Source organism: Heteronotia binoei, chromosome 2, assembly GCF_032191835.1.
Source record: "Heteronotia binoei isolate CCM8104 ecotype False Entrance Well chromosome 2, APGP_CSIRO_Hbin_v1, whole genome shotgun sequence".
NCBI classification, from domain to species: Eukaryota; Metazoa; Chordata; class Lepidosauria; order Squamata; family Gekkonidae; genus Heteronotia; species Heteronotia binoei.
The window spans coordinates 109,867,663-109,884,204 of record NC_083224.1 but is presented as its reverse complement, the minus strand read 5'-3'; the positions used below and the strand labels follow the sequence as shown (position 1 = coordinate 109,884,204).

Below are 16,542 nucleotides of genomic sequence, written 5' to 3'. Positions count from 1 at the left end.
AGTGAGGCAAGATCTTCCCTTACAGAACCCATGCTGAGTCTTCCTCAATAACTTGTGTTCATCAATGTGCCTACTCATTCTGTCCTTGATAATGGATTCTACCAACTTTACCGTTATTGAAGTCAGACTGACTGGCCTGTAATTTCCCGGATCTCCTCTGGAACCCTTTTTAAAGATGGGGGTGACATTTGCTACCTTCCAGTCCTCAGAAATGGAGGCAGATTTCAATGAAAGATTACATATTTTTGTCAGGAGATCCACAAGTTCAACTTTGAGTTCTTTCTGAACTCTTGGATGTATGCTATCCCCCACTGCCTCTCTGGCTGGTTTCGTGCTTCTAATATATTTGAAGAAATTTTTATTGTTGATCTTTATGTTTTTTGCAATATACTCCTTATAATACCTTTTTGTCTGCCTGATCACAGTCTTGCATTTGATCTGCCACAGCCTGTGTTCCCTTTTATTAATCTCACTTGGACTAGCTTTCCACCGCTTAAAGGAGTCCTTTTTACCTTTTACAGCTTCCATTACTTTATTTGTTAACCATGCAGGCCTTCTCTTGGGCTTGGGCATGCCTAATGCCATGGGCTTGGGCATGCCTAATGTTATTTTTTAACTTTTCAGTGGTAAACCTCCATGCAGTATTGCAAACTGTTTTTGAAATTTCTCTCAATTTCAAAACTTATTGCTAATGCAGTCTGGGTTTGAGAAACACACATCCAATGTCTGTTTGTTCATTCATTTCACTTTTAAATCCACCCTCCTCCATAGGACAAGGCTCAGGATTGTGTACATCAAAATACTCATTAAAATACAATAAAAAGTTAAAATCACAAAATATAGTAATACCAATTGAATGATGGTAAAGCTGCCAGGTATGTCACTGCCTCATAGTATGTTTTTTTGGGGGGGTGGATAGGTAGGAGGGGTAGGAAAAGCTGGAAATCAAAACAGTTAACAGCAGATAGAGATAGAGAACCATTGCTGTCCTCAACCAAATGCCTAGCGGAACATATCTGCCTTACAAGCCCTATGGAACTGCATTAAGTGATAGTGGAAAACAAATAGGATCCAGTCCATTATAATACATCCTTTGGCAGAATGCTGCCCCTAAGACCTGTTACTGCCCCTATGACAGTTACTGCCCCTGTGACAGTTCCTGAAAGTTTGTTGCCTTGACAAAGTAGTGTATTGGATCTAACCAGTTTTTCTGCTGATTAAAAAGAAAGAAGTCCCCTTCGACCACCCCCCCAAAAAAGGTCCTAATAATAGAAATAGTAGCAACTGCATAGATAGCAGCCATATAGGATATAGTGCAAATGGAATGAAGTGACACTGAGCAAAAGTTGGTTGCATCCAACACAATATCACTATTATAATGTGAAATTATGCCCCGTTGGTCTGTGAGCACAAAGTACATAATAATAATAATAATAATAATAATAATAATAATAATAATAATAATAATAATAATAATAATAATAATAATAATAATAATAATAATAATAATAATAATAATAATATTTAATTTATATCCTGCCCTCCCCTCCAAAGCAGGCCCAAGGAGATTTACAGCATAAAAACACTTCAACAATTAAAACAATAAAGGAAAGTACTCATGTTTAATAAGATTTTACTGAATTTTCACCACTTAATTCAAATTGATTTTCATGACTTTTAAGATTTAATTTTAAATAAAATCAAAGAGAAGAGAGTAAATGTTGCTTTGAGTCCCCCAAAAGGTAAAGGTAAAGGTAGTCCCCCTTGCAAGCACCAGTCATTTCTGACTCTGGGGTGACATTTCATCATGACATTTTCACGGCAAACTTTTAACAGGGTGGTTTGCCATTGTCTTCCCCAGTCATCTACACTTTCCCCCCAGCAAGCTGGGTACTCATTTTACTGACCTTGGAAGGATGGAAGGCTGAGTCAACCTTGAGCGGCTACCTGAACCCAGCTTCCACCGGGATCGAACTCAGGATGTGATTAGAGAGCTCAGATGATAAATGATAAATGAAGTATAGAAATAAATTAAATTAGCTATGTTTAAATGTAGTTCTGCATCCAATAATTTTGGTGGTGAGCTATCTTCTGTGAGATTTTGCTGCAGGCTAAAAAGAAATCCTAATGAAGTAGTATAACTATTAAACTTATTGTAAGCTTTAAAAATTCTTTCATTTAAAAATGAGATTGTAACAAGCAAAATGTTGCTATGAAGGAAACATAAATATACAACAGTCTAATTAATGCAACTGCTTGGGAAAACTGAAAACATTTTAGATGTTCAGAGATTGGAAACAGCTATTCTTATAGGGTCATATCAGATACTTATATGAACAGACAATTGTGTTGATTTGATTTCAGGGTTATAGTACACACAATTGACCCATTCCATAGACAGATGGGGTGAAACGACACACTTTGAGAAACACAGGGCAGCCCCCCAAAACAACATTTCCATATTGACTTAACTCCCTGTATAGTGTATAGTAAAACCTTTGTCCTAGTGCCATCACTCTAAAATCAGCCCTTGAACACAGTCAGTTCTATATTGCATTTTAGTGATCATGAGAAAAATCTATGTTTTCTTTGGCTTACATCTACTAGACATTTCATAGCAACTGTTTCCCCTCTCTTGAAGTGCATCCCCAAAATGATCCCTAAAATGCTGTTTTGTGGGGGGCAGGGGACCCCCTAGGAACAAGATGACCCTGAGGTCTGCAGCATGATAAGAGAACTGATGAATTCCTTCCTTCCCCATAAATCCACTGGATCCATCCCAATACACTCAATCTGATTTTTATGTTAAGTAACCTAGTCATTTAGAAGTAAAGTTTTTGGCAGAGGGTTCTTAGTTACAAGAACAGGTAATTTTATTCAGCTATATAATTGTTTATATAATAGTACCATATATATGATCTGTTCCCTGAAATTAATTTCACTGAAATTAATGATACACTTCCAAAATACTCATCAAGCATTTGTCTTTTTCCCCCTGTTTCTGTTTTTCAGAGAAAGCTTCTTGCTGTCTACCTTCACCATGATGAAAGTGTGCTAACCAATGTATTCTGTTCTCAAATGCTTTGTGCCGAATCTATCGTTTCCTATCTTAGTCAGAATTTCATAACCTGGGCATGGGACATGACAAAAGAAGCAAATAGAGCGAGGTAAGTGAGTTTGAACTGTGCTTGCAGGGAAGGGTGGCCTAGAAGTATAAACAAACAAACAAATATACTGCTTTGTCTATTTAAATCATAAATATGATGGTTTGGGTTGAACCTGCTAGCAGAAGACTTGCTTATCAGAAAGGAAGTCTCTGGTTTGCATTTGCTGGAAAATTTCTTTGAACTGAAGAGACTTCTCTTAGTGAAGCACAACCCTCTCTTCTTCCCTCCTGGTGAACTGGTGGGCAGGGAATTCTAAGAAACAACATGCGGGGGGAACTAAAGGTCTGTGGGAGAAAGGAATTGGTGAAAATTGCTCCATCCCATCTGTAGAAACCTTCCAGTGCATTCAAACCCATGAATCTAGTCAAACCTATGAATATTTTTATTTGTTGCATAGTGGGTGATTAACAGTACCATTCTAACCTGAGTCATACCCTTTTTAAGTCCATTGACTTCAGTGGACTTAGAAGACTTGACCTCTATTTATGATGGCACTGTTAGTAAGTGTATGCTGGCAAATGTTCTCAACCATTGTATATCCTGCTTTCCATCCACCCTCACCTCCTAGCCCACTGTCTTCATCCTCTCCAGCGAAGCTAACAGGACTCCTGCTACTTTTGCTCCAAGGAAAATGAGGGAAGAGCTACTATGAGTGGTGTGGTGAACTAAGTAGAGTGAAGTGCTATAGCTGTGTTATGTTCTGCTTCATCCGAGGTATAATGATCATCCTCCAGACAAAGACCAGCACATTTATTTATTTATTACATTTGTATCCCACCCTCCCTGACAGGCTCAGGGCAGCTAACAACAGTTAAAACAACAGAGTATTAGAACAGAGTTGTAATAAAATCTTTAAAACATTTCATACAGGTTCATACAGTTCAAACATTTCATGCAGTTTCAGTTGCACTCCCTAGGATCCAAGATGGCGTGATTTTAGTTCTTATTGAGTGCTACATATAATGATGTTGTTAGATGTTATTTGGTGCTCTACATTTCTACTGGGATGAGTTCAAATATCAGTGATGTGGGCTGGTGGAATAGTGGTCGTCTCCCATTTAGATATTAAATGCCAGTTTAAACAATGTTGTCTTGCAGGCCCTGCGGAATTGCGGCAAGTCCCGCAGGGCCCTGATGTTTTCAGGGAGGGTGTTCCTCAGGGCAGGGGCTGCCACCAAAAGGCTCTAGCTTTTTGGCCAAAGAAGTACAATGAACCTCCTGAGAAAGGTGGGTTAGAGATCCCTAATGTTTGAAGCAGAGAGTCAAAATGAAAAGATTGACTTGGAAAATAAAAGCTGTGAGATGTAATAGCATTATTTTGCCTAAGGGGCACTTTTAAGGTACTTGCAATTCACCCCCCACTCCCATATTTTGAAAAAGTATATACATAACATATTGCATTTATTTATATATTTACTTCCTGTATACCCCACCTTTTTCACTAATGGGAACCCAAAGTGTCTTGCTTCTCCTCCAGTGAGGTAGATTAGGCTAAGAGTGTGTGACTTACCCAAAGTTATACAGCAACATTCCATGACAGAGGTGAAGCTGAGGCTCCAAGATCCTAGCTGGACTCTCTAACTACTATACCACACTGGCTTTCAAGTGTAATATGAGAACCAAACCCTTGGTAGAACAGATTTTGAGTCCAGTGGCACCTTTAAGATCATCAAAAGTTTATTCAAGGTATGAGCTTTCATGTGCACATACACTTCTTCAGATACATAGAAATGGAAGCTAATATTTCATATATATAGGCAAATGCCTCTACATAGGTGAACAGCAAATTAGGATACAACTAAATGAAGATGTTTTGACATGCAAAGACTAAATAGTAATAACAATAACAATATGTTTGGATTTAGTTACGGGGGTGGGGAATCAGTGGAATATGTCAAAGCAGGAGACTAATGTGTAAAAGTAACTTTCTGGGTGCAGCCAGACGTACCATTAGTGGCGACACAGCTCCGTCTCGCTGACGGATTAAATGTGTTCATTCAGACATCCACATCTGGCAATCGAGCATGATCCAGCGTCATTCCGACTTGCTGCAGATCAGTGCCACATTAATTTGACACCACAGAAAGTCCGGCCCTTTTTCAAAACAGCGACACAAGATCGGCTTTTTGCTGTTTGGACAGCTCACGCGTGATACTGCCTCCCACCCAGCAGACATGCACATTGCCAGATCATCCGGGAATCTGAGATGACGCTTCTGCTCCTCCAATCACCACAGGATCCGAGGGGGGGGGGGAAACGTTATCCCACTTTTCAGAATAGGAAAAAAATATTTCTTTTCAATGTGAGGATTTCAAGATATCATTGTAACTGCCAATTTCTAGGAAAATAATTCCTGCCAGTGCCTTGGTTTGGATCGGCAACATTAATTCCGGAACCTTTCCCCCTTCCCCCCCTGCCGCTGAAGCAATGTTTGATTTCCCAGCTCCAAGCAGTTGGGCGCATGCTCAATGGACCCCCCCCCTCCCAGAAATCACCATCACTGTGTGATCGATCAACTGCGTTTCACTAACGGGACCAACTCTTTATACGACCGTTCATGTGAATGCCGCCACATCGGAATTTTCTGCCCCGGTCCAGAAAAAGGCTCTTCCTTCTCGCTTTAAGTGGTCCGTCTGGCAGCACCCTCTTAATTGTTGAGAGTAATTGAGATTCTGCTATTAAGCACCATTCATCTCCTCTCAACATGAAGTTAGCTGACAGCATCCTTTCCTTTGAGGTGAGGTACTGTGTTATGTCAGAGGAATATATTCCAATATTCATTGCATCACATTACATTCACTATTCCAATATACTAAGGTTATGTCACAATATGTTTGGATTTAATTACGGGGGAGGGGGGACCATTGGAGCAATAAATATATAAAATTTTATGTCTGTCTTTCTGTCTGTCTGTCTGTCTGTCTATCTATCTATCAATCATCTATCTATCTATCTATCTATCTATCTATCTATCTATCTATCTATCTATCTATCTATCTATCTATCTATCTATGTATCATTGTTCACACACACACACACACACACACACACACATATATATATAATTTAAAAAATAGCTTCAGTTTTATTGTATATGAGGAAGTGTGCATGCACACAGAAGCTCATACCTTGAAGAAACTTTTGTTGGTCTTAAAGATGCTGCTGGGCTCAAAATCTGTTCTAAAACTTGAGACCAATGTGGCTGCCCGCCTCAAATCCTTTGTGTTAGTGATTTATAACATACTGCATAAAACTAACTTCAGGAGTAGTACTGAGCTACTTTGGGCAAGTTATGTGATATGAAAATTATCTGAAGTTTGCCTGCTTCTTAACATTCACCACTTAATTTCTGTGATTACATTTTTGCAATCCAAGCCATGATATCTAAAGGCAGAAATTGTAATACTCTCATTGGTATGATCATTCATCCATAACAGGTGAAAAATGTTTATTGTGTCATTTTTTGAAATACTCTTTCAAGTATTATCAGATCTGTTTTTCTAATGTGGTCTTAGGGTTAAGGTTAATATTTAGACTGTCAGACTAGGATCTGGGAGAACCAGATTTCAGTCCCCACCTCTGCCTCAGAAGCTTTCTAGGTAGGCTTAGTCCAGTCATAAACTCTCAGTCTAACCTACCTCAAAATGTTGGTTTAAGGATAAAACAAGAAAGGCAGAATGTTGTGAACCATTTTGGGTCCTCACTGAGACATAAAGTGAAGTTAAAATTAAATGAAATAAATGTTCCTAAAACAGTAATAGCTGAACTGTTTTTCATTTATATCAATGAAATTTTATAGCTGAGTTTAATTTAATTATACAGAGAAGGTAAAGAATCACCTGAATGTGGCTTCCTATTCTTCTCTAGTTTTATTTCATATGCATTTTTCTTTTGTTCAACTGTCACAGCTAATGCTATTTAAATTACCGTAAACCTGTAATATTCAGAATTATTCCTTTTACAATTAATAAAATATTTTGAGCCATTTAATATAATTTTAATTTTTACTGGCCTGTATTATGCTTTTAGTTTGTAAAATTATTATTGATGGGGATGGGGAAGATAAAATCCTAAAAAGCAAATATGAATAAAGCATCTGTGATTTTTCAGTAGGCAAAAGATGTGAACAAGAGATTGGGTTAAAGCATTTAGTACTACTTTTCATTAGAAGCAAGGAGTTTCTTCTTTCCTTTCATCCCACAACTTGATGTTGAAGGAAACACTATTTCTAAAACCCATCTGCAGTGGCTAAGTCTAGTTGAGTACCTGCTGTTATATTGTTCTAGTCACTGTTTAATTCTCCGGTTTCTTTTATTTTACAATGACAAAAAATTGCAGTGTAGTCTCTTTTGAAAAACCATGTTTGAGGGAGTTTTTATGACTGACAATCAACAGGCATGTCATTGCTTTGTTGTGTTTTACTAAAGAAGTCTATTAAGTACCACAACTTTGATACACTAGTAATAAGAGTTTGTAGGTTACAGAGAAACCTGTGGTGACCAAAGCAACAGAAGCTGCTTATTAGAAAGAGTCTGTACAGCTGTGTCCTATTAACTCCTCATGACACTTTTAGAAACCCTAAATAAAAGGCTTGTTTAAGGCTTTATAGCTATTAATGAATCTAGAACGTGATTGTGAAATACAATAGGATGCTTAAGTTTATACTTTTTGGTTTTGGTGTCACTTTGTGACAAAGGATGTTTCATGCTAGATTTTGAAATGGTTATGTGTAAATATAATGCAATTAGTTCCTCATTTACGTGTATCAGTACAAATTACTCTTACATTGTGAGATTCTTATATTGTACAGGACTGTGAGAGGAATTACTAGCTGGAGACTGATGCCTTTTCATGTAAACCTTAAGGTGTAATACTAGAGGTAATGTTAATGTTAATGAATATCTTCCCAACACACACTATGAAAATTTCAACTGTTGGTTGTTCCAACTTTTCGTGATATAAAATATCATTTAACGTAAAAAGGAATGTAATATAGGAAGAATTTATTTTTTTAAAAAACATCTTTCCAGTGCTTAAAAAAGTGCAGTGTTTTCAAGTTACCACATTCCTTTGTTTTGTATTTATTTGTTTGTTTGTTTGTTTGTTTGTTTGTTTCGGCTTTTAAGCTGCACTTCCCTGAAAAATAGGGCTCTGGGCAGCATACAACAGTAATATATTTACAAATCTTACAAAGAATATAAACTTCCAAAATTAAATAATACCTAAAAATACAATACTGCAGCCAGCAGTCTGATGGTGATAGATTCCTGGAAATATCATTGCCTTGTAGAGGAGGGGGATGGGAGAATAAAAAGGAGTGCCTTAATAGATGGAGGGCTGTTAACTGTCCTCAACCAAACACCTGGCAGAACATCTCTACCTTACATATTCTGCAGAATGGCAACAAGTCCCACAGGGCATGGTTGTTATTCATCAGAGAGTTCCACCAGGTAGCGGCCAGGGCTGAAAAATCCCTGACCCTAGTTGAGGACAGCTACATACCTCTTGGGCTTGGGACCACCAGGACATTCTTATCACCTGAGTGTAAAGTTCTTCTGGGGGTACACCAGGAGAGGCAGTCCCAAAGGTACACGGGTCCCAAGCCATAAAGGGCTTTGAAGGTTAACACCAGAACCTTGAACCTGCTATGGTACTCCAGTAGAAGCCAGTGCAGCTTGCGCAACACAGGTTGAATATGTGCCATTTGGGGGGTCCCAGTAAAGACCCACGTGATTGTGTTCCAAGTCAGCCTCAAGGACAGCCCTACATAGAGAGCAAGTTACAATAGTCTAGGCTGGAGATGACTGTTGCATGGATTACCGTAGCTAGGTCAGGTGTAGACAAATAAGGAGCCAGTTGCCTGACTTGGCACAGCTGGAAGAATGCCAGTCTGGCAATATTTGTGATCTGGGCCTCCATTGACAAGGAGGCATGCAGAATCACACTCAGACTCTTGACAGTTGGTGCCAGTGAAAGGGGACACCATCAAGAGCCAGGAGTTGGCGTCTCAGATCCATGTCTCCCCCATCTATCCAATAACTTCCACCTTATCAGGATGACCACAGACTTTTTTGCCATATATAAATTGCTCTCTTGAGGTATTTGTACCTATACAGTATATTGGAATTAAATAGTAACTTTAAACAGAAATCCATCTGTTTAAACAGAGATCCATCAATGGCTATTAGCTACAGCGTATTGTTGGAACTCTCTGTGATGCTGTGTATTCTTGGTGCTTGGGGGGAGCCATAGTGGGAGAGCTTCTAGTGTCCTGGCCCCACTGATGGACCTCCTGATGGTGCCTGATTTTTTTTGGCCACTGTGTGACACAGAGTGTTGGACTGGATAGGCCATTGGCCTGATACAACATGGCTTCTCTAATGTTCTTGTGTTCTTAAATCCACCCTCCCCCCCAAAAAAAAATCTATATTGCAATTTTCTCAACTGGTATACAATGTAACATACCACAGAGGTATAGGGTGTAAATATAAATTATAATGAATCCATTTTTCAAACCATCAATTGAATATAAAATTCAGTCAACAAAACTATTAGTCACAAATATATTTATAAAAATTTCAACAGTAAAAAGATACAGCAGCAAATACAGCTCGAAATCAGAGGTGTTGAACTCATTTGTTGCAAGGTATGAATCTGACATAAATGTCACTTTGTTGGGCTGGACCATGTGTGCCATAGATGTAATGCCAGGTATGGGAGATATAGACTTAATAAATGGCACAGGCAAACCAAGAGCCATAGCCAGGAAATGTTGGTTGGTGGGGCATTATGAAATCCTGTGGGGCAGGGGAGAGAGGGGGCCAGTGGAGGAGAGAGAGAAGGGTCTTCAGGAGCTGGAGGTGGTGGTGGTAGGCACCTGGGTGGGAGCCCAGTGGAACAGGTATTAAAAGCAGCAAGCGGCTGCAGACTAAGCATGGTAGCAGATCTCCCCAGGGGAGTCAGCCATGCTTGGCTGGTATTTCCCAGCCTCCCTTGGCAGAGGAGGAATTATGCAACCTCCCCCTGTCTCCCTGGCTTCCAGGGCTGGAATGCAAGGCATGGGAGGAGAGATTCCAATGTGCCGCCACAAGCCCAGTCCCCCCTGGCCCAGGCACTAGGAGGTCATGGCAAGGGCGAGTGTCTCACATAGCAGGATTGATGGTCTCTATCTGTGACCTCCTCCTGTGGAGAGGCAGCATCTACCCAGCAGGGGCAGCAGGTGTTGTGAGGCATGGGCCATGAGTGATGGGGCATGTACTCCTATGTGCTCCACCATGGCCACATGCCTGAGCAATCCCAATTAATGATATTTTTTTACTCAAAATATAAACATGTTTAAAATGTTAACACACCTACACTATTTCCATAAAGTATCTCCTTGATGCCCACCCTCCCACTTCCACCATCCATTACTCATTAGTACTGGGGCAATATACAGGGACATAATGCATAGCCTTTGTCACCTGACAATAAAGGTAATGACCAGTTACTAGCGGATCAGATAAGAACCCTGGATGGGCCAGTTCTGACGCATGTGCTGTATGTTTTACATCTGTGTTCTAAATTGTCTGAGACCAGAATACTATAGGGATCACCTTATCCCATGTCAGCCCACCCATTTGGATAAATGTTGGAGCCCTTGCCCCATGCCCCTTGGTTTCAGAGGGGATTTTTTTGAGATCGTGCTCAAATAATTGCCCCTGTGCCTTTGTTTTGTTCCTTTTCCTTTGCCTAATTTCTGTTATTCACATTGTTTTGTTGTTGATTGTGCTTTCTATATTTTAGTTTTTATATTGATTTTATGTTTACCTGGGACGTTGTAGACTGGAAAGATGGGACTAAATATTTCACTAACTACTTCATACGTCCCTTTCTCAAAGAGAGGGGATGCAGAGGTGGATTATGTCAAATGCTGTTTTCATAGGGTCATTAAGATAGCACAAGGGGTCACAAAGGAGATACTGTTCCTTGTAGAGATCTCTGTGTCACTTCGTCCACTTCCACTGACTGCAAGGAGACAGTTGATGTACTACAGGGCACTTCATAATTATAAAAGAGTACAGATGGTAAATAGTTACTATGTTTAAAGGCAAAAATGTGATTGAACAAAATTCATAATGACCAATGTGGTGGAGTAGTTGAATTCCATATATTGCTTAAAAAAATCAACATATTCCTGAGGATTTTTCATAAATTCTCATTGGCTCTTAAATGCTTTTAGAAGTTGGATCATATAGTTGCGTCTTCTTATTTGTCAAGTACATTTGTGTGGCACATATCCCTAGGATAGTTTTCTAGTCATGGATCAGTCCAACGCAATGGTATTCGAGTCTGGTTTCATAGCATGTAAACTATGTAATAGCAATTGGGTGGTGGCTGCTGTAGTGTTTGAAAGTATGCCTAGACCTTCATAAATACTTGCCAAAATAGCTTCTCTGTTATGTAGTTGTTTAAAACATTTTAATGCGCTTTGTTATTTCTTTATTTGCTTCATTTATACCTCGGCTTTCTCCCCAAAGGAGACCAAAAGCAGCTTATATCATTGTCATCTCTTCTATTTTGTCCTTACAACATTCCTTTGAGGTAGCTTAGACTGAAAGTGTGTGATTGGTCCAAGATTACCCAGCAAGTTTTCATAGCAGAATGGAAATATGTACAATTGTAGAAGGGTAGGGAGTAGGGATGGGCATGAACCAAGAAATGAACCGCAGTTCAAGCCTGAACCGGGCTGGTTTGTGGTTCATTTTAAACCAGTTCATTTGGTTGCATCATTCCTGAACCAAAAAAAGGGAACCACATTTTTTCCTTGGTGGTTTGATTGGTTCATTTTTGCAGTTTGTTCTCCAGATGGCTGCACACTGATTCAATTAATTCTTAGGTGGTGCTGGGGATGGACTCGTAGAGAACCCTAGAAACACCCAAAGCAGTTCTCTATAGCTTGACTGGCAACTGTGGGAACCAACTACAGGGCTCCCATTCTGCTCTATGGGAGCAGATTATTATACCATATGATCCCACACCCTGACTCAGCTGCTTTCATTTTGTAGCATGAAGAGAGAAGAGTTAGAATAATAGAATCATAGAGTTAGAAGGGACCTCACAGGTCATCCAGTCCAACTCCCTGCACAAAGCAGGAACTTCATAAATGCTCTCCTACACACATACATCCCCAGTGATCCCCGCTCCATGCCCAGAAGATGGCAAAAATCCCCAGGAGCCCTTGCCAAACTGACCTGGATAAAAATTGACCAATTCCAAAATGTCAATCAGCATTTCCCTGGGTGTGTAAAAAAGAGCCACAAAATTAAGCACTAGTTCAGTTCGTAACTGAATTAAGTTAGTTCAGTTGTTGTGACTGACTTAGGGAAGACTTTGTGGGACATTTTTTTAAATATTTCTTCGAGCTGGGAAGGTGTTTCTTGCTGTGTTTTCAGGGACTGAAACTGAAGCTAGAGCTGAGCTTTTCTGGGGGGCACCTGCTTTGGGAGGCTGTAACTCAGACATCTCAAATCCAGTCTTTGCCTTACATGGAGGGCTGGTGAAGACTTGCTGTGAGATTGACATCTCTAATTTGTGAGGGGGGTGTTTTATCATCTCTTGAACCAAATGAACCACAAACCGGTTTGGAAGATCAAACAAACCATGAACCCACACAAACCACCATTTTCCTGGTTCATGCCCATCCCCAGAAGGGAGTGTATACTGCACTAATTTTGTTCATCTTCCATGAAGCTAGCTGGATGATTTTGGGCCAGAGATTTGATTTTTTGCAACCTAAGTCACCTCACAGGATAAAATGTTTAATATCTTTATAAATGATTTGGATGAAGGAATAGAGGGAATGCTTATTGAAATTGCAGGAAATTGGGAGGGGTGGCAAGTACAGTAGCTGAGTCAGGATATAAGATGATCTTGACAGACTGGAAAATTGGGCTAAATCAAATAAAATGAATTTTAACAGTAAAGTTCTGCATTTAGGTAGGAAAAATTCAGTGCATCATTATAGGATGGGGAAAACTTGTCTAGGCAGTAATATTTGTGAAAAGGATCTAGGGGCTCTTACTGGACCATACACTGAACATGTGTCAGCAGTGTGATGTAGTAGCTAAAATGGCAAATGCAACTTTGGGCTGTATCAACAGACGTATAGATGCCAGATCACACAATACTCTGCTCTGATTAGACCTCACCTAGAGTATTGTGTTCTCTTATAGACAAACTAGAACATTTCCAGAGAAGGGCAACAAAGATAGTAAGGGGTCTGGAGACTAAGTCCTACAAGGAAAGGCTGAATATGTTTAGCCTGGAGAGGAGAAAACTGAGAAGTGATGTGATCACTATCTTCAAGTACTTGAACGGCTGTCATAGAGAGGATGGTGTGGAGTTGTTTTCTTTTGCCCTAGAAGATTGGACCAAAACCAACAGGTTGAAATTAAATCAGAAGAGTTTGACTAAACATTAGGAAGAACTTCCTGACAGAGTGGTTCCTCAGTGGAACAGGCTTTCTCAGGAGGCTCTGGAGGTTTTTATAGAGAAGCTAAATGGCCATCTGACAGCAATGCTGATTCTGTGAACTTAGGCAAATAATGAGAAGGAGTGCAAGAAGGGTTGTATCAAAGCTTAGTTCTCATGGCCCTTTCTTATACACCCAGGGAAATACTGTTTGCCACTTTGGGGCCAGGCAGCAATTTTTCTTCAGGCCAGTTTTGCCAGAGATCCTGGAGGTTCCCCTCCCCCCCATCTTTTGGGCATGGAGCAGGTTTTGGGGAAGGTATTTGGAGTTTCATGCATTGTGCAGGGGGTTGGACTAGATAACCCTGGAGGTCCCTTCCAACTCCTCGATTCGGTTTCCAACATCCCTGGAAAAAATAATTTATCCCTTTAATGTGAGTTTAATGTATGGAAACAGGCAGCTGAAGCTTTTCATGGTACAACATCACCTGGTAACAACATCCTATTAAGCCTCTGTTAAAAGGACAGGACATTGTCCTCCTGGTCTGCTGGCAACTCTAAAGTGGAGGTGGGGACAATGACGTACATGGTCCTGAGCTATTTGGAGAAAGAGTGGGGCAGAAATATATAAACACAAAGTTTAGATGCATATATACATAATACTGCTACAAAATTGCATGCCCTTTTATACATTGCACTTAACAGAACATCAATGCTGTACTAAAAATGCCCAGTTTCAAGATAAATATATCCAGGGCTGTGTTCTTGTGCGTTCCTGTTTAAAAAAAAAAGCCCTGAATATATCCATTTACATGTTGCTGCGCTGAACTGCTGATTAGCAACCTTCATTACAATTAAATAACTTCTCAATGAAATAATAAAGCCAAAGCAAAACAGAAAGGGAGCAGGAAACTATTGTACCATTTATAAAGAATAAAATCATCTTCATTTGACATCTAAAAGCAATCCAGGTAGGTACTATCTGAATAAGTAATCATCAAGAGCACCGGTACTGAGATGGCACTGTCTGCAGTCACTGCCTATTTAGATTCTGATATGAACCTTCCTATGTGTTCCACACGTCCTTTGAAAAGGGATTATGTGGCCATGTACTTTGTCAGTGATGGAACCTCCTTTTTGGGGGGGGGGTGCGTGTGCTACATTATAATACCATAACTAGGGATGTTCGGGTATATTGAACCAGAAGAATATCAATATTTTCCAATATTCCTGAATCCCAATATAGCATTCAGATTTGGTATATATTTAGAATTGCTGGATTTTTTTGGCTCCATTGTACCCTACAGGGACCATTATAACATCCTCCATGCAGGATTATAACTCCATGCAGGATCGACCTAAAACATCTCCGACAAATAATCATATTGGATTTATACCCTGCCCTACACTCTGAATCGCAGTCTCAGAGTGGCTTGCAATCTCCTTTACTTTCCTCCCCCACAACAAACACCCTGTGAGGTGGGTGGGACTAAGAGAGCTCTCACAGAAGCTGCCCTTTCAAGGACAACTTTGTGGGAGCTATGGCTGACCCAAGGCCATTCCAGCAGCTGCAAGTGGAGGAGTGGGGAATCAAACCCAATTCTCCCAGTTAAAAGTCTGTGCAGTTAACCACTACACCAAACTGAGTTTAACCTCCTCCCCCCATTTCTGGCAAAGAAGCAAAGCCATTTGTATGATTTACATTAAGAACCCCATGATATCAAGCAAAGAGAACACCTCAGCATAGAGGTAGTGGGGAGACTTGGGGGGAAAACTATTGTTGAACTGATGCTTCCAATAATAAATCGTTTTCTTCTCTACTATAACAACTTCTCAGTAATTACCACCTTTTCCTCCAAAGTTGAAGTTTTCCATACCCTGGCTCCTCGGCTGGGTGGGTTGGGGAAAGGGGGGGAAGACAGTCTCTTTCCTCCATCTTGTTCCCACCGCCATGGAAATCCTGCAGCTTGCAAAGTGAAAGCAATTCAAACTTCTTCATATTGCCCCCTTGCCATTGCAACTTCACCACTAAGGCTTGCCTTTCACAGAGATCATCTGCATTTTCTGTTTTTAGGCAATGTAGTATCCAGGAAAAAAGCTTCCTCTCTCCCTCCCCAACCAAGCCACACACATCTTAGCCCTCCTTGATCCTCTCCAAAATATTATTCCAATTGCACAGAATTCAGCAGATGCAAAGAAAATGGGATGGGGAAGTTGCATATTCAGGGGAAATCTCCACTCCCCACTCTCCTTTTTTGTTTGCATCAGTAAATCTACAAACTGAAAGCCTCCTAAAGGCCATTGATTAAACCTTGCAGATTTATTTTGTGGCGCATTCCCAAAACCTGCAACAAGGGAGACCATGCAGATGGGGGCTTTCAGGTGAACACCCACACTCAGAAATGCAGCACAAGGAAAAGAGAGGTGGGTGGGCAAGGGAGAAAGAACTGGACACCTGAACATTTTGCATTCATGGTGGGGACTACAGAGTAAAATATACCAGGGGAGGTTTATTGATTCTCTGGGCATTCATCCACCTCCCCTTCCCAATAGCCACTATAAGGATGAATTGCTGAAAACTTTCTAGTCCTCTCTCTAGGATTGGGGGAGGGATTGAAAATGGAACCCTCCCCAAAAGCAGGATCAAACTTGATCACTTTAGTGACCCCCCCTTGCTTTTTAAAAAAAGAAAAATAACATAAACATTCACCACTCCCTAAGAGCGGCCAAAAGGAGCTGATGGAGACAGCTGAAATCAGCAATTCGTTCAATTGAGAATAAGACTGGCATACTGAAGATGTGAAAAAGAGCATATGAAAGCTTATACCTTGAATAAAACTTTGTTGGTCTTAAAGGTGCCATGATGGGACTTAGACTTTGTTCTCTCACACATACAAGTTCTCCCTTCGGCTCTTTCCTTCTG

The 16,542-nt window shown here is 40.3% G+C and overlaps 1 protein-coding gene across 1 annotated transcript in view; it reads left to right on the top strand.

Annotated features, from left to right (window-relative positions):
• Positions 1 to 16,542, top strand: part of FAF1 (Fas associated factor 1) — a 494,563-nt gene that overhangs the window by 330,137 nt on the left and 147,884 nt on the right. The window contains exon 13 of the mRNA XM_060231799.1: positions 3,013 to 3,167. Within this exon, the coding sequence (XP_060087782.1) occupies positions 3,013 to 3,167 (155 nt within the window). The remainder of the gene's footprint in view (positions 1 to 3,012; positions 3,168 to 16,542) is intronic.